This window comes from Rhopalosiphum padi, chromosome 4, assembly GCF_020882245.1.
Source record: "Rhopalosiphum padi isolate XX-2018 chromosome 4, ASM2088224v1, whole genome shotgun sequence".
In the NCBI taxonomy this organism is placed as follows: domain Eukaryota; kingdom Metazoa; phylum Arthropoda; class Insecta; order Hemiptera; family Aphididae; genus Rhopalosiphum; species Rhopalosiphum padi.
In genome coordinates, this window is record NC_083600.1 from 1521210 (window position 1) to 1540629 (window position 19420).

A 19420-nucleotide genomic window follows, 5' to 3' on the forward strand; every position below is an offset into this window, starting at 1 on the left:
ACATAAGATAAATTATTAAAATAAAGAAAAATATATTAATTCAATAATTTGAAAGAATGTGATTTTATAAGACATCATTATATGTTTAATGTACACAAAGTTTATAGACTTATAATATAAAAGATTGTTATATGTAATGTATACAGGGTATACCCAATGTGTTTTCCCATGTTTCTGTGTTAGTAAAAATGAGATAACAGAAAAACAATGAATATAACACCCTGTATAAATTTACTTAACCATATATAATAATTTGTAAAAAATGGAAGAGATCACATCAAGATTAACTGACTAGGGCTATTGCTGTGGCTGTTACAGGAATACTTTCCTGAAACCTGTCGATTAGTTGACGACAAACTGGACAAAGTGTTAACTGCTGTGCACAATTTTCACAGTAACCTCTGAAACAAACATAATTGAAAAAATACACAATTAATGAAGAAATAGTTGTTAGCGCACTTTTTACAGTAAAAATGTACTAATATATATACAACAATTACTTTATAGTCATATTAGTATATGATCTAAGAGTTTACTAGATATAAATAATAACCTGTAATTTCAAATAGTTGTTACATGAACTACGAGTGTGTACAAACCTCCTAAGTCATATAAATTTGAACCTATATCTGACCAAGTTTTTGATCTCAATACCATTTGATGCATTAATAAAATAAACTAAAAGTAACAAATATGAAATTGTAAGATATTTTGTGAAAGGAGACACACATTAATAATACTTATTAATATATTACTTTAATAATCATATTTTTTATTAAATTTTATGATCCATCATGTCAGCACTTGAGTAGTAATAAAATATAAACTTGATTTTAAAGTTTAATTATTTTTAGTATATTAATATTGCATTAACTTATGAAATACGCTATAGTGTCGTGTAAAAGTAGATAGGCCTATAAAGCTTAGGCTTTATGAGAAAGTTATACTTTTAGGTCTTCATCAAGTAACAAGTAAAATGAAAGTATAGTAGACTATCCAGTATACTTTGAGCTATTTTGTTATTTTGTTTAACTTAATTGCTTACTTTGTAGTCTTAGTGAATACCACATCCTCTCATGCATTGTCTCTGTCTTACATGCATAATACAAAATGGCAAATAAGCTTTAAGTAGAACCCATTATGTGTTAGCTTTAATATTAGAGTAAATTAAGGGGCCGCTACATCAGCATTTATTTGTCTATCTCCCACATAATATAGGAACATAGATACTCCGTATTTCCACGATTACAACTCTCTTGTTCAGTTTAGGGCAAAATCACCTATAATATATTTAATAAAGAATAGTATTTCCTGTGCATTGACTGGATAGATTTTTAATATTTACAATTTTGAATAAATTATTAATGGTTAAAAATAATCAAAATTATTTTAAATTAAAACATACTTATATTTATAAAAAATGTAAATATTAAAAATCTATCTGGTCAATGCATAGTAAATACTCTTCTTTATAAAATATATAAAGGTGCTTTTGCCTTAAACTGAACAAAAGAGTCGTAATCGTGGAAATACGGAGTATCATTATTCCTATATTATGTTAGAGATAGACAGAGAAAACAAATGCTGGTGTAGCGGCCCCTTAACTAACTTATCAAAGATGAAGGTGAGAACATTATGATTTATGAGTAATATAGTGTTAGATTTTTATATTTTTTTTATTTTACTTTTTAGATATGAGTATACAAAGTATTACAAATTGAAAGTGCCCAAATCTAGTTCAAAAAATTAAAAAATCCACTACTTCATTACTCATAAGTGATAATGTTCCAACTTTTAGCCTTGATAATAGGCAAATTCACTGTGATATTAGTTTACAACACATAATGGGTTCCACTGAATATATGTATTGTACGTATTCAAGACAAAGACAACACATTTGCATGCATTATACAGATGTGGCATCTTCTTCAAAATTGATGAAATACAAATCCTATTTTTAAAATATTGAAATTTTATATTTAAGACTATTATTATTTAATTTCTATTTTATTTATAATATTAATTATAATAGGGATATGGATGCAGATATATTATTCTTATTAATTTTACATTAAAATCAATCGATTAAATTTATATTATTGAGAACAAATTTATTTTGTCTTATTTATGCAATAGCAAATAAATATAACTATTTTTTTTTATCTAAATAAAGATCATACTTATCAAATTATATTATAAATTGAGTTAATTGGACTTTTTGTTTTGAAAATAAAATAAATGTTACCTATAAAATATTGATTATTTATTCTTTATGCTTCAACCTGAACAGATTTTAAATCTAGTCTAAACAATAAACTGATAATTATTCCCAAGCCAATTTTTTTTTTAGTGTAATATATTTAAACAATTGAAAATATCAATCAGTGTCACTAATATACATAAAACAGTAAAACAGCAACTTAAAAGTATTTTTAAACATGTAAGATAAGATACAAATTTAAGCTGGTAATAAATTATTAGTTAGACTAACTAATTTTAGCAAATAATTTTAGAATATATCATGACATATTTTTTGGCTATAATTATAACAGGGGCTAATCGTCTATACAACATCGAGCGTAATACAAACATAAAATCAGACAAACCAATAATAATACACTCCGAAAATGGATAGGTTAACTGACTTTGTAAAACTCTAGTATGAATAACAAATTTAGAATTAATAGTTTAAGAATATGAGGTTAAAATGAACAAAGAATAAATTAAAAACATAATTTGTCAAAAAAAAAAACTATATCTAATTAAGACCCATTAAAAAAAATTAATGTTAAGTACTTACTCATGTTTACAAGGGTATAATATAACATCAGCTTTATGATCAAAACAAATTGTACAAGAATCTTCATCAGCTGTCTGCTTACCTAGCAAACCTAATAATCCCAGTCTCATTTGTCTAAAAATAATAATAATAAGTAGTATTTATTTCTGAAATTATTTTTTAATTGGATACTTACTTTGGTAAAATTGTTTTTTCTTTTTCATCCAATTTTCCATGATCATTCATGATACTGAACTTAACCCCTTTAGGTGGATATTTGAATGGTTTGCTACCAAAGTTAAAACGACTTTGTTGGAATGTCATAAAACTGGCAGCGGCAAAAAACTCTGACCTATAATGCACAATAATTATATTTATTTTTAAATACATATAGTGTAAATAAGATTTTCCTCATACTTAGCATATTGAAATATTTTATCATTAAATGCTACAATTTGACCATTTAGGTAGAATGTTGCAGTTGGAGATGGTTTTTCCACTTGTAATAAGCAACCAACTGTGTCACCTTCTCGCCATGGCCTTCCAGATACACAACTTGTACATCGAGCACCATGCCATACTAGTTGTCTGCAACCATCGTAAGCTACTGAATATTCATCATCACCTATACCATAACCTTCCTAAAACGATTGTATTTATATTAATTTGATAATATATGTAATGAAATATATTTATTTACATGATTAACAAATTTTGAATTTCTAGTTGACCATCCAATTTGCATAACACCAGAAGTTAATATTGTTACTTCATAGTACCATGTGCCTTTGTCGATTTGGAATGTACAGCGAACACTTTCAAAACTACAAGCATCACATCTAGCCTAGTTAAGTATAAAAAAAATTATAAGTTTTTTAGATTAAAAGTATAGTTATTTTAACTATTGTTTATACTTCTAAACCAGAAGGACCCAGTTTTAAATACTCGCTAGCATCTTCTTGATTTAATATGGCATTCACACCATCCATAGAAATATTTAAATATGATGATGTCCTTTGATCATCCACAACTAATTAAAAACCATTATAAAATATTATTTCATTAAAATAAATATAAACGTTATATCTGAGTTTTACATATGTTATCTAGTAGCCATTCAGCACAAAACCCAACTTGAGCATAAAATGGTTGATCAGAACCTGTCAACCTTTCAAATATTGACAACATAGCCAAAGGTCCAGTCTTCATAAAAGTTTCAATTGTAAATCTGTTTTCTCCTATGAATAAAAACGGAAGATTTATAAATGACAGAAACAGTAAAAACAGAAACACTTACTTATTTGTGCAAATTTTTCAAGTGCAATTAATGAAAATAATATAATTGATGGATGTACTTGTAAATCCTGAAAACAATTTTCACTAAATATTAAACAATTCTTCCTATATACACTATTTAATATGTAATATTGATGCTTTTTAGTATTACTCACCATATTATTGAAAAGATAAGTCAATGTATCTTTAGTTAATAAAGCAATACTTAAAGGTCCGGGTAACTTGTCAGCAAGTATCCCTAATATTACACAAATGTTACGATGTTGGTCAACTGTTTTACGTTTAGGAGTTTTATTTGACAAATCTAACATTTGTGATAATTTCATTACAGTGTCCTATAATAAACAGAATAAAAATTTAACAAATTATACAATCTAAACTAAATTAATATATTTTTAACTAAAATTTAAAAAATTTAATTTTTTTGTTTTTACTTTGTCGGGTAGAGGGCAATCGTCAAGAATAACAGTTATAAGAGCTGGACTTAATGGATCATCAAGGGGAATGACATGAATCATAGACAATACCACTTGAATCCAACCATCGCCATCATCAGCAACCCAATGTAACTTTCGCAAGGCTTCAGGAGCTTCAGTACCACTATAAATTAAAATGATTAAAAAATAGTCTAATTGGCATGTTTTTAATACCAATTTCATCAAGTTTGAACCATTTTTTTGATTCATTCTTCTTTATTTTAAAAATAAATTAGAATAGAAAAATACCTTTGCTGTTAGCCCCCTTTCCTTTTACAGTACCTAATGTTTTTTCTTTTAAATAAGTTAGTATTATTATGAAGTATTAAATTGCAAATATTTCAAAACTATAAGTGAGAAGTGCGAAAAAAAAAGTAATTGAATAGGATAGGTAAGATATGTTATTAATCTTATTAGGTATATTATAATAGCCTGGTATTACTAATTTGCATTTGACTGGCTTATGTTTTAGAGTTAAGACATATAGTATAGTCATTTTAATTTCGAGAGGATCATTCGCCGAGAAATTTTTCATTTGATTAATTCAGCTGAATTCAATACCGAAAAAATCATTTAAGAACTTTCAAAACAATCAGTATTTTAATTAATTTTTCTCAATTATTCTTATCACTACTTAATTGCCAAATTGGGAATTTATTGAATGGAAGCATTGGAAGCAAAAATTAGACAAATAAATAACGATTTTTCCTTTGAATTTTCTAAGAATTTTTTTATCAAACTACAACTCTTTTTAATTTTTTAATATATTTGGGTACTTTTTGGTTATTGTACTTCAACAGCCAGCGGCAACCGGGAAATACGGATTCCGTTATTGTACACTGTGTTGTATGATAAAAATATAACAAAATAATAGTAATTATATTCTTTATTATTATTCATTTATAAATAATTATAAGTACTATAATAAGTAAATATAAATACCAAAAATAATTAGACATGGTTAAAAAATTCATGCCTCCTTCATAAAAAATTTTATTTTATTTTCATAAACGTAGATTTTAAAAATTTCATGTATTCATATTTTATTAAAATAAATATTTTTTTGGTATTAAAAATATAATATAATAGAAGTACAGCACAGAATAGGATAACGGAATCCATGTTTCTCGGCCACCATCTGTTGGAGTACGATAACCGAAAAGTACCTATGTTTGTGTCAATTCACTGTTAAGATTAATAATTAACTACGTTTTTTTAGAATACATTTTTGAAGATAATACTGAATTAGCAAAACGACAAGTGTTGGGTTGATATTTAAGCAATAATGTAAATAGTTTAATATTTTTGATTATTTATGACAATATTAATTATATTCAAAGGAATAAGTTTTGTTATAATTTATATACTGATTAAAGTTATTAAATAAATCCAAATTTTTCCATCAAGTATACTATGAAGTTTTTTAATTTCTTAAAAATATTAAAATTATACATTTTACATTTATAAAGACATTATAATATATTTATTGTAGGTAATTAAAAATACATTTTAGATAGTAGGTATAATTAATGTTTGAACTTTATGAAAAACAATTATTCACCAAACAAAATAAAGCATGTTTTATATTCAGAGAACAAACTAAAAATAAATATTTTTAAAAATTTTAACTGAAATGTTTAAAATATTTTGTTTACATTTAAAACAGATTTAGTTTTAATCTCATTAAATGCCATGAAGTGTGATTACAAAATAAGCTAATCGTTTTGTAGCTAGTAAGCAGACTAATATCCTACATTCCAATAGTAAAATGTTGATTATAACTCATAATATTAGTAAAATACTTAGTATGTCTATGATCGCAAAAATATTTAAGTCAGTTAACATTTTTAATATAAACTTTAAGCAATTAAATCATGTATTAACAGTAATATATTAGATAAATGAAATAGGTGATAATAATTAATCAATTTAAGTATATTAGCATATTTTTAATAGAAAGATTAAAATAATTACAAAACAATTAGATAGGTAGGTATGTATAGGAAACTAAAAACTTAATATTAAAAAAAAGAAATTAAACCATTGCCATTCAAGGCCTTTAACTTTAAAAAAAAAAAAGTGTGAAGAAAATAAAAATCAATATTTGTAGTTAAATTTACTGAAATAAACATTTAATTATAATTATTTAGATTGATTAAAATATATTTTGTAATGATTATAGAATAAAAAGCTATTTATTTTTTAAAGTTAATTGGAAAGAAGGTATTTATTGAAAATAATATTGCAAGCAAAAAATAAATTTAATTTAAGGTTAAGAAGGTTACTTACATAAAAAAATTGAGTAACATTAATAAATTTTATGAAACCCAACAGAAAAAATATGTGGTTATCACAGGGCATCTTCTACATACAATTGATAAGTTAACTTTTTTTAGTACAGTAGAACCTCGATTAACCGTCAGTCTCAGGACCAGAGCTTTGACAGATAATCAAAAAGACGGTTAAGCGAGCAATAACATTTTTTTTAAACAAACACATATTATTTTTTATTTTTTTATAGTAATTATATACTTAAAATATTTGTACACAAAGAGACTAAAAACACAAACGGTCAATCAAACGAACACACGTGTAATATATATAACTAACTGACTTTTCAAAAACAAAATGCGATCACTATCGTAATTAACTGTTTTTATCTCACCCATAAAATATATATAAATATACATATGTACCAAAGTATGTACCTATCGTGTATCTAGTAGATATTGCCGGAAAGTTTTGGATTAAATATATTATTATTTACTGCAACATGTGAGTAGTCCGTGCAAGTGTGGCCTAACGGTAAATCAGGGGACGAATAATCAAGGTTCTACTGTACCGAATAGGTATTATTATACCTAATATTTTAAATGAAAAATGTATTATCTTTTATCATTATATCTGTAGTTGGATAATAAATTTGTAATTTTATTGTACATTATATTTTAAAGAAAAAATCGGTAGATACTGTATTGTAATCATTAAAAATTGAGCTAGATGATGCATTTCAGATTTTTTTTTTAAGTTGTATTTCAGTCACTGGATTTTGTAAATAATAACCATTTTAAAGCATATATTTTAAGATCGATCTTTGTCTTTCTAGTTTTTATATTTTATTTTGTTGAGTTATAAGACTGCATTTATATAAGATTAAGCATTTGCTTATAATATATTTTCATGGATGTTACAAAATAAATGTACAGAATATAAATTAACTTTTAAGTATAGTATTAATTATTAATTATATAGTAGATAGTTAAAATTATTATGTAATTATTAAAATTATTCATATGAAGACAATCATAAGGGTTGTCAATTGTTATATGATTATCCCAGCTTTTGTATCTGGCCTAGATGTACCTAGATAGGTACACATGTTAATTTCTTATAATTTATTTTGATTTTGCACTGGTCTTCAAATTTTTAATATTGTTGGAAAATTATAAAAATCATTAAATAGTTGCACAGTTAAGGATGATAAATATGTTATAGGTACCTAATTATTATAGTTGATTGATGATTTTTAAAATTTTACAAAAAATGTATATCTTACAGAATCTAAAACAATAAATATAGACTTATATAATGGTATAGTATAATATTAGTTTATTGTGAGAAAATTATAGTCTGTAGATACATACCACACACATAATTCCTAAAACATAAACCTAGGTTGCATGGAAAATGCTTACTTCTCAATAAGTCCCAAGTTCTTGATAATGCTCAAGGTTTGCAGCACAAGCGAATCGGTCTGTCTGACCGAACCGCTGCGGCTACGTCGCCTGCCAAATATGAACCGTCTCCGTTCGCTGCCGTCCGCGCCGTGCTGACCGAACATGTTCGTAACATTCTCGCCGTTATGACACGATTTACAATGGAACGCACCCATGAAAACAGCGACGACAAAAATGACGACAACGGTGGGAGGAGGGATACGAAAAATAAAATTCAAAAAATCGTCACTTTTATTAATTGTTGCTAAATGGTAAATCGTCGGTATTATTAATGTTCGTCCGTCCGATAGTCGCGTAGACGATTGCCGGACTCCGGTGCACAGCACGCTGCGACGGCTATCTATGGTCAAAATATTATTGAATTCTATTCCCGTGCAACGAGCAGCGATTGCCGCGGTTCAAATCAAAAAACATTATTGACTCCGTTGGAACCGACTAAAGTCAAGTGCGCCATTAACGTTACAGAGTGCTAACCGACCGCGCGCGCGCCCGCCCGCTCGTGTGTGTGCGTGTTCAATATTATATACGTCAACAACAATAAAAATACATATTATTAAATGCGGAAAACGATAAATCGCGCGCGCGTGTAAGTGTGTGTATCTGGTTTACGTGTAATATTGTACGTACGTGTGCGTTTGTGTATAGTATAACATTACGCACTATGTATCGAGATAATTGTTTAATGTTTTGTACGTTTCATAGACACAACTATAGCACATAATATATATATATATATAGGTATATATCTATCATAGAAAAAAGATTAAATATAAGTACGGTTGATGATTCATCGTTAAAATAATAATAATAATAACAGTTGAAAAAAAAACTTCCTATAGTAAAAAAAAAAACAAGACTCAAGAGTTTCAGCTGATGTTATCATCAGCCATCCGGGCGGCGCGCATGCATCGCGGACACAGTGTGAAGGTGACGTAAACAAAGAGTATTTACTCGATGATAATAAATCGTGGGCCAGTACCATGTGTGTTCCCCGGCGCGACCGATTCAAGGTCAATCGTCGAAACCGGCCGGCCCTCGGCCATTGGTCCGCACTCCGCCGGTTGCCGTATTTTTCTGCGAGCAGAATGGGCGCGCGGCTGAACCCGACCGTCCGTCCCCTATCGCGTTCCCCCCAAACGGAGTCGCCGGATGGCCGGATTGCCGAAGTCGAAACAGAAGTGTGGAGTAAGGACGATGGAGTGGACGAGTGAGTGACAACGTCAATCCTCCATCTATACGGTTAACGGTTATACCACCAGGTGCCGAATGCACACTGTACACGTCCTCACCGCCACAACCCGGTCACCGTACTCGCATTTCGTAGTATAAGTACGACTGGACCGACATGCTCGACCGTTAGTTGATGCTTGATCGTCGCTCGGTCATCCAACGCGTTGTCCAAGTTCGAAACGAACAGCAACGTGGCGTGTACACGATACCTAATTTACTAATTTTCCTAACGTCTTCGTGACTACACCGGACGCCACAAAGGCTCCTTTTTTTCTTCGGTCGTCATTCTATTGAATTGTCATGGATAAAGTCGTGACGTGCGTAGCACCCGTCAACATAGCCGCCATAAAATACTGTGAGTTCCCGTGCTTTTCCACTTTATAATTCAATCCTGCATAAATATTATATTTATTATTTTGTTTTTTTTCCTGTTTCTAGGGGGTAAAAGAGACGAACATTTGATATTGCCTCTGAACGATTCAGTCAGTCTGACATTGGACTGCGATCAAGTGAGTTTCTACTAAACACATACTTGTACTATATTACTCAAAAACAACAAGGCCATTATTTTTGCTAATTTACTGAACCTTTGAAATAAATGATTCTAAACTTTATTTGTAGACAAAATGATCAAATTCATTATATTTATATAACAAGCAAATTTTTCCCACGACCTATTGAATCATTTGACAAAACACTTAAAAATGTATTCAATATTTAAAAATATGAGCAAAATTATTTATCGGCTGTTAATCTTTTATCTTTAAAATTGTCTGAATAGACTTCAAAATCTAGTTTATAATTTATAATAGTAATTATTTTTAATAACACCTAAATTTACAACAAGGAATAAAAGGGAAAATGTCTATATCTTCTACTTTAAAAATTGTTGAACTTCATTTAATAATCTATTTTTTTTCCAGATGCATGCTAAAACATCTGTTATTGCAGGACCATCAATAGATGAAGACAGCGTTTGGCTAAATGGACAGTAAGTGACTTGATTTTTTTATAATTACTCTTTAAAGTGATTATGTTAATTTCTAAATTGAGGCCAGTGATATGTTGTACTAGTCCTATTGAATAATGAATAACAATGGATACTTTAAATGGCATAAATCTGCTACTGATCTTGATTCACTTGTAAGATTTTCTTAGTCTATTGATAGATTCCCTTTGACTATTATAATATATTATCTTATTTATTCAAAATATGTATTTAATAATATAATATGAAGTATAATTATCATAACAATAGTGAAACCAACAACGCGGTCAGATGTATAAGGACACTTGACATCCAACTTTAGACTACTTAACTAATTGACAGCATGGAAAAGTTACCCATAACATTAATTGTAAAGTTTAGTATTGTTTTATTTTTAAGTGAATTATTTATATATATATATGTATCTAGTTTGTAATGTTTACATATTATACCATACTATAATAATAATAATAATAATAGTGAATAGAGTTATTATGCATTTATAAAGGTATTTGTATCATTTTATTAGCATAACTAAACTGTGGATTAATAAATATTTCCAATCCATAAATTTGATTTATTTTCTTCTGAACTAAAAACAGTTATTTTAACTATCAGTTTTTTTTTTATTACATAACATTATAAAATATTTTTTTATAACAATATTTATTTACATTTTCTACAACATTAACATTAATCAATTTCATGAATAATTGTATTCAGTTTAAGTAATACATTGAATGATGAGATTAATTATTATATAAAATGTTATCTACCTTACATAATTTAAAATAATGTTTTATTTAAATATTTGCATTAATTTAAATGTATTTATTTCAGTAATATTTTATGATTTGCGGGTTATTAATATTTAACAATAAATAATAAATAAATTATATAATATATTTGTACATTGTACTGTTGGGTTTATATCTAAATAGATATCAATGTGTATAACTAAAAGAAATCATTTAATTGATGTAATTGAATAACATATGAGTTATGGATTATATTATTTTCTTCTATTAATATGTACACTCAATTGCAATTAAATATAATTAATAGTTAAAATTTAATGATTAGTTTTATATATTTAGTTAATTATGGGAAACATTCAATAAATATTTTTTTTTATTAATAACCCAATTGAATTGCTTTTAAAAAAAATATATGACAGACTAGTAATTAATATTTATTAATTATTTATAAACATGAATTGGTCATTATTTATATAATTAAAATAATTATGTGTACAGCACTACTGTTATTGAATTTATCACATCTAAATTTAATTGAAATTTTGAATATGATTGATTTTGGAATTATAAGTAAATCATAATATTATCAAAATAGGACTACCATATTTATATTCATAATTAATCGTATTATGTTTATTTCAATAAAAAAGCTATAATTATATATATTTGATCCTTAACGACCTAATCGATATAACATTTCAGGATTATGCCCATTGAAACAAACGAACGTCTGAAAAAGTGCTTTCATTTAAGTAAGACTATATTCTAATAACATAAATTTAAATGTATTCATTACTTTTTTATATTATATTATAAGTTCTATTTAGTTTTAAAACCATTTTTAGTTTTTCTTATAAATTTGTTACATCCATATTTTTCAATTCTGAGCCGAGCAATGAATTTATTTATTACATATTTATAATATTTGTTATTATAAATAACAAATTATATATTCTTTTTTTTACTCAAAATATTATATTGTACCATTTATCAGTAGAAATGCTATATCTTTATAAAAAATAGCTCTTAATATTTACTATAAATAATAATTGATGAATTTGTAAATATTAAAAAAAAATTAAAGATTCAAAATAAATGTGTATATATATATTTATATATTTTTTTTTTTAGTAAGAAATTTGATCAAAATACGAAAAGGTGAAAATAGTCAAGAAGCTAAATGGAATATAAGGGTTTGCTCTGAAAATAATTTCCCTACTGCAGCAGGACTGGCTTCATCAGCAGCTGGTTATGCATGTCTTGGTTTGAAAATTTTCTAAAATCATATCAATTGAATATTTAAAAATGTATAATTATTTTAAGTTATTTTTCTTTGAAAATATTTTTAACAGTATTCACATTAGCTAACGCTTTTGGCTTGGTTGATGAAGATCTTCCATCTATAGCAAGACAAGGTAGTGGAAGTGCATGTAGAAGTATTTATGGAGGATTTGTTCATTGGAAGGCTGGTATTGATGATCAGGGTTCAGATTCTACTGCAGTTCAAATTGCTGCAGATACGCATTGGCCAGAAATGAGAATTATTATACTAGTGGTAAAATAGGTCTTTTTATTCATTTTAACTATGCTACCATTGAAGGTTACAATTTTTGATTACAATAATGTTGTTATACATTCTAAGTGAAATATATTAATTTAACAATATTTTTTTAATAACAAACCATTGAGTTATACTTTAAAATTTAAGTTTTTATTAATTGGTAGAAAATTAAATCTAGAAGTAAATACAGTTTTAACATAACTTAATACCAAACAGTTTTTGGAATTCAATAATATACTCATCGCTTCAAAATGTATCACAACATTAATGTAGCATACCCAACTATACTCTGTCCAGCGAGAGAACGCGCCGCAAACTGACCAAAATCAGTTTTTCTACACATTCCCCAATGATACCCAGCCATAAGTAAACTAGTTTTGATAGTATGGTGACGTGGGGGATTGTGCAGAATCGGCGCATTCTCTTGCTGGTCAGACTAATATAAACTCTTTTTTGAAATTATAATTCATATTTTTATTAGGTTAATGATTCTCAAAAAAAAACTAGTAGTACTATAGGAATGAAACAAGCAGTAAAAACAAGTGAATTACTTAAATACAGAGTTCAAAAGTGTGTACCTGAAAGAACAAAAGAAATCATTCAAGTATAATTATTTCTGGAACACTATATCATAGATGCATGAATGCTATATTTTTGTTTTAGGCCATAACAGATAAAAATTTTGAAAAATTTGCTGAAATTACAATGCGAGATAGTAACCAATTTCATGCAGTTTGTTTAGATACATATCCTCCTTGTGTTTATTTAAATCAAGTATCACATGATATAATATCTTTTGTTCATGATTATAATGAAGCTGTTGGCCAAATCAAAGTATATAACTCTTTTTTAACCTCATTTATGATATTTAAGTTGTTGTATGTGTACTTTTATGGTTTTCTTTTTTACTATTTTAGGTTTCTTATACATTTGATGCTGGCCCAAATGCTTTTTTATTTATTCAGCAAAATGATCTGAATTTATTTATGTCAGAATTAGTTAATGTTTTTCCATCAAAACAACCTGATTCTTCATATTTACGAGGAATTGTGTCAACATTACCGTATAAAGTTTGTTATTCAGTGAGTTATAATGATTTGTTCAATTAATTAATTCCTATTTTGTTATTTGTTTCAGGTAAAACCATATGGGTTTAAACCCAAAGATAAAGATCTTTTGAAGTATATCATGGTCACTAAATTAGGTAGTGGTCCAAGATGTGTTAATGACCATTTATTAAATGATGATGGTACTCTTAAATCAAACAACTAAATTTTAAATTGATCAAGATATTTATTAGTCACTTTAATTTATTGTTATATGCTTAATTTTGGAAATATTTATTGATGTTGCCAAATTTTTAACTATAGTTTTATTACATATATACTTTATTGGTTTATTATTGGAGTTAAATATTTATATTTAAACGGGCAGTAACCCAAAATAAAAGACAATATTTTATATAAATTTTTTTTTGTCATATTTATTTTAGCGCGCCCAATCTGTATAAAATATTTTACAATAAGCACAATAGATGAAGGGAAACATAAGAGGGCTTAGTTGGCTTGATCGAAGAAACTATTCAATAATAGTACTTTACTGAGTGGTTAGTTAGCTATTCGACTAATAAGTCAACATCAACTAGGGTCACATGGGATTGTTCGGGAAGAGAATTTTTTTTATTAGGGGATTTTGGTGATTTGCTAGTTTAAAGTGGAAGTGTTTGTATGGAATTTTAGCAATGTTTTTGACTGTCAGAATGAGGAGGTCCTTGTAGAGAGTATCATTCAAAAATCAAAATATATTAAGGAGCTTTAGTTATCTGTCAGAGGAATTTGGATTTTGTTTATATTTGAGACTTTGGCTGAAACCCAGAATTGAATTCCGTAGGACTAGATGAATTTGAGGAATAGCTTGTAGATAAGAATTGTATTATGTAGAGCAGCTTTGCGCGATATGGGTGTTGTCAATAATTTAATAAATTGCCTATAATTAACAATTTAATTTGTATGAATAAAATTGTATACATAAGATTATTAAGTAAGTATATATTATACACTTACATAATGTTGGTAGAAAGGGAGGGAGGTCATATCATCTAAATAAATCATTTTTGTGGGTTGTGGATCAAGAAAGGTTGTGCACCATTAATGTGAAGTGACATGTTTGGACAAAAGGAGGGGGCAAAGCTGTTCTTGACAATATTGTTAAAAAATATTAGTTTGTAGCATATATGGACAGCCCATGTGAGACAGTGATCTAGGTATAGACCTAGGTAACAAACATTTTGGAAATTTGGGAGAGGTTGAGTGTGATAGGTTAGATTCTGAGACAAGTGTTATTGGTAGTGGATGAATTTTAACTCGTTGAGTTTGAATCCCCACTCTTTATTACGCCGAGAGCATATCAAAAGGTGGGTTTGGATTCAATTGGATCTTGGATGCCTCATGGTGGTGGGCTAAGATGGTTTTATCATCATTCATCGGTAAAGTCACCAGTGGTGGTTTATTGGTCTGATGTGTACAGTTGAACAAGAGAGGCGCCACTACAGCTCCTTGTATTTATAATTCAGTTTTTTTTATATTGTACCTTTGTATACTTGTTAGTATACATTTTCAGGACGAGTTTTTTTTTATATTTTTGAATTCTTCAATATATTACTACTTACTAATAGGCATGTACAGTAGATACTTTTTTAACCGTCACTGTCGAGGCCAAGACAAGGACAGTTAACAGAAATACAATAATACAAAACATACTTTTTCAATAAACGTAAACATTTTACAATGTAATTTGCAGACAAAAATAATACCATACTAAAAAATACTAAACAAAATAATCTGTCATCTTCTGTTTTTTTTCTTCTTTGAGGCACGAGCTCTTTGAATGGCAACGTTTCATATTTTACATTTTTACAAAGAATTAAGACCTACGTTGCATTTACCTCCTCTTGTATCTAAAACTGATCAATGCATTTTAATAACATTTCTTCTGCTTCTGTGTGGCTAGTTGGTGGTTTTAAGTGAAACACTGAATCTTTAAAGTCGTCATCAACTTCTTCGTCAATGAGAATGACATTAAAAATAATTTGATCATCATTCAAAATTTCAATGATTGCATCATTAACATTATTTTTGACGTTGACCAATGACAGAAAACAGAGTGACGGTAAAATAAGTTTCTACTGTATCACCAAATTAGGATACAAATTTGGTGGGTATCTCTTAATATGCACAGAACTGTCCTAACATACTGAATAATATTAAATAATGTTGAAAATTTGAGTTAATTATTTATAATTAAAATAACATACTATGAAATACCACCATGTTAATAACAAACAATTTTGAAACAGCAGCAATATTCCTTATGACAATTTATTAGATTTGTCTTCTTTATTAGAACTCTTCTCTGCAGTATATTAATTTATTAAACAATAAATAATTTATTTGTCTTGAAAATCAAAATTATTTGCATGTGGCTTAAATTAATGTTATTTTTACTATTTAAAATATACCTATGAGTGCCTCAGACAACTTCCCATTTATTTTGATAGTTGATATAATAAGTTTTTAGTTCCAAAAACATAGATTTAAATATTGTAACAAAAAAAAAAAATTGTTACTATCAAATCAATAATTTTGGTAAACTAATAATAAATGTTTATAAAAAGAAAAGTATCATAATAAATTAATAAATATAACACAATTTTCATATTTAATAATCTTACATTTTTATTAAAAAAAGATTTTTTCAGCTTTATTACATAAAAAAAAGAACACTAATTTGTATTGATGGTTATAATTATACATAATTATAACTGATGTAAATTAATATGTATGTTTGTTTATTAAATAAATTACATTCAGTTGAACTAAAACAACATATTACAATGAATTTTACTTATAACTTTGAATGTGTCACTTTTGTTAAATCGACTATTGACCTGGCTCTAAAAGAAAAAAAGAAATAATTAAATACTTTTACAATTTAGGACCACAAATTGAGGTTAATAATCTACACTCATAAAAAAAATACAAACTATTATTACACACAAATTAATATAAAAAAATATAGCAATCAATAACTAAAAAATAAAAAATTCAATTCACTCAATTTTAGATTAAATATTAATTGATAGTGAAATCATTTATCACAATTGTAAAAATAATGTTTTGTAAGTTCAATAATAAATGTTTTTTTTTTATTATTAATTAATATTTCTTTACTTAAATTTAAAAATAATATTTTCATTGAAAAATATTGAAGACATTTATGAAAAAAAAATATCTGAGTATAGAGGTTTTGTGGACTTGTTAAATATACATAATATGAAAACTAATATATTTAAAAATGATTATTAATAAATGATTATTATTAACTTAAAATTTGTATAAAATTATCTTATATTTTTATATTAAGCATAATAAATAAATAAAAATGTATTGTTTTTCTTAACTATTGTTTACATAATAAATAATAAACTTTATATTATATGCATACAAATACATTTCTTTAAATTATTAGTATATTTTGAACAATCGACCATGCAAAAATTGATATTTGCTAAATTATAAACACACTATAACTTACTAAAAATGTATAACAATTTTTCAATTGTTTAATTTATATAAGTTCAAGCTTTTTCATCTGAAATATTGCAATTTTATATAAAGTTTATAATATTAAGAAACTGCTATATTATAGTTTTATTTATCTCATAGTTATTTATTCAAATATTTTTTGTTTTTAAATTGTATTAATGATTCATAATATGACACTTCATATAAAGAAATATTTTATTGCAGAAGTCTACTACAACATGTGCATTATTTTAGATTTTAATAGCATCATTGAAAATCTGCAAAATCTTTGCACTCTTTTTGGTTCAAAAGTAATTACCAGAAGAAGACAATTGTATTTTTGTCAAAAAAAGACCATCCAAAACCTATGGGGAAATTAGGAAAAACTATAGATAATATATGTTGATAGAATTTTAGATTTAGACTAATTTAATAACGATGTTCAATTATTTGGACATTATATTTTAAAGTATACACTTATATGCACTTAAAACATTAGTGTTACTAACCTGCGCTCAGCATAACAAAACTAAACTTCTAAACCTTAACCTTAGACTACGCCTTTTCAAAACATTTCCTAACTAAAATAAATATACTAGTATTAATATGAAACTGCTCATATATAATTCTTTAATCAAACCAGTCTGGACATATGGTATTCAGTATGGGGTAATGCAAAAAAAAAAAAATATAAATAAAATACAATCTTTTCAAAACATAGTACTCAAAAAACTTTTCAATGTTTCCCCTTGCGCCTTTAACCACACTACTCACTCCAATCTAAAATTAAAATTAGTACACAAAGAAGCTACGAATTATTATCAACGCTTCCACAATTGTCTTACTTCCAACAGCAACCAAATCTCGAAATAAAAACTATATCTGGAAACCCACCCAGATATCTAAAAAGAAAATGGTGTTGTAACCTGTTTGTTCACCTCCCTTCCTTCAGTTAATATAAAGGCAGATGCACTATCAGTATAGTTATTTAATTATACAAAAAAAAATAAACTCAATCGATGAGTATCATAAGTAGATGATTTCTCACATCAAGTTTTGCCTGTAAATATTTAATTATATTATTAATTTGTATGTATTCTACTCTAACCACTTAACCTATTGTGCCCTAAGATATAGATTGTTTATTACTAATACAAAAAAAAAATATTGATACTTACTGGATGGCTTTCCCTTAACCCATGGGGTAAATTTTACATGTGTTTCATCACGTTTGCTTGCATTAGCTTGGAGTTCTGGTTTCAACACTCTCCTTACAACTTTTGCAGCGATGTTGGAATAATTAACATAGCTACAATCAAAAAAATAAATGAATTAAATTAACATGTTAAAAGTTCAAAATTACAAAAATGTTTGACAAATGAATTTTTTTCCAAATCAAAAATGTTTTTTCAATTGAATGCAACAATGAGAACAATAAATGTAGATATTAATTATATAAATATGTATTTAATCCATCTCATGTCTGCTGGTTAACATAAAAGATTGAACGACAATAATTTTATGTTGAGATTTTACTCGAGATTGAATTTAATACAAATTGAGCTTGGAAAATAATTATATAGGTTAAAAATAAAAATAATAGGATAGAACGTTTGGTTTTGCCATTAACAATGAAAGGCTTAGAAAACGGGTCCCGCAAAGTCGAATGGTATACGGACCGTCCACCTTAGCACATTGCACAATTACACAGCTTTAAATAGGCGAGTATCATTACTTCAATCCAGCGGCCCTCCAGTAACTCATGGTGATCGATGTTGTGAATGTCTAGTAGTAGCGAAATGAAAAAATGTCTGGAGAACTAAGAAAATTGTATTGTAAAAATCTGAATAAGGATGGAACGGACGGACGTGCCGAATCAAAATATAATTTTCTCCCTAAATAATATATAGTATGTACTATGTAACATATAAGTACATATAAAAGATAAAACATATGTGCAAACGACAAGGTGATAATATTGCTGGTCGAGATCACCTTTGTACAGTGTAACC

At 27.1% G+C, this 19420-nt stretch overlaps 3 protein-coding genes across 4 annotated transcripts; 1 reads left to right on the plus strand and 2 right to left on the minus strand.

Annotated features, from left to right (window-relative positions):
• Window positions 1–8: 8 nt before the first annotated feature.
• On the minus strand, window positions 9–9069 carry LOC132930919 (RING finger and SPRY domain-containing protein 1-like). The gene is made up of 11 exons (XM_060997039.1): window positions 8247–9069; window positions 4510–4675; window positions 4231–4410; window positions 4077–4143; window positions 3877–4017; window positions 3694–3809; window positions 3480–3623; window positions 3197–3420; window positions 2976–3131; window positions 2801–2914; window positions 9–401 (listed from the first exon to the last, which is right to left on the minus strand). The coding sequence occupies exons 1-11, from the start codon at window positions 8441–8443 to the stop codon at window positions 284–286; spliced, it is 1623 nt and encodes a 540-aa protein (XP_060853022.1). The 5' UTR covers window positions 8444–9069; the 3' UTR covers window positions 9–283.
• A 186-nt stretch (window positions 9070–9255) lies between these two features.
• On the plus strand, window positions 9256–14292 carry LOC132930921 (diphosphomevalonate decarboxylase-like). The gene is made up of 10 exons (XM_060997040.1): window positions 9256–9873; window positions 9957–10027; window positions 10442–10509; window positions 11967–12016; window positions 12396–12527; window positions 12617–12819; window positions 13307–13429; window positions 13489–13659; window positions 13743–13895; window positions 13963–14292. The coding sequence occupies exons 1-10, from the start codon at window positions 9819–9821 to the stop codon at window positions 14095–14097; spliced, it is 1161 nt and encodes a 386-aa protein (XP_060853023.1). The 5' UTR covers window positions 9256–9818; the 3' UTR covers window positions 14098–14292.
• A 2241-nt stretch (window positions 14293–16533) lies between these two features.
• LOC132930924 (protein stunted) lies at window positions 16534–19342 on the minus strand. Of its 2 annotated transcripts, XM_060997046.1 has the most exons (4): window positions 19144–19342; window positions 18587–18717; window positions 17419–17475; window positions 16534–16777 (listed from the first exon to the last, which is right to left on the minus strand). In XM_060997046.1, the coding sequence occupies exons 1-3, from the start codon at window positions 19170–19172 to the stop codon at window positions 17462–17464; spliced, it is 174 nt and encodes a 57-aa protein (XP_060853029.1). In that variant the 5' UTR covers window positions 19173–19342; the 3' UTR covers window positions 16534–16777; window positions 17419–17461. The 2 variants fall into 2 exon arrangements, with proteins under 2 accessions (XP_060853029.1, XP_060853028.1); XM_060997045.1 differs by lacking the exon at window positions 17419–17475.
• Window positions 19343–19420: the final 78 nt, after the last annotated feature.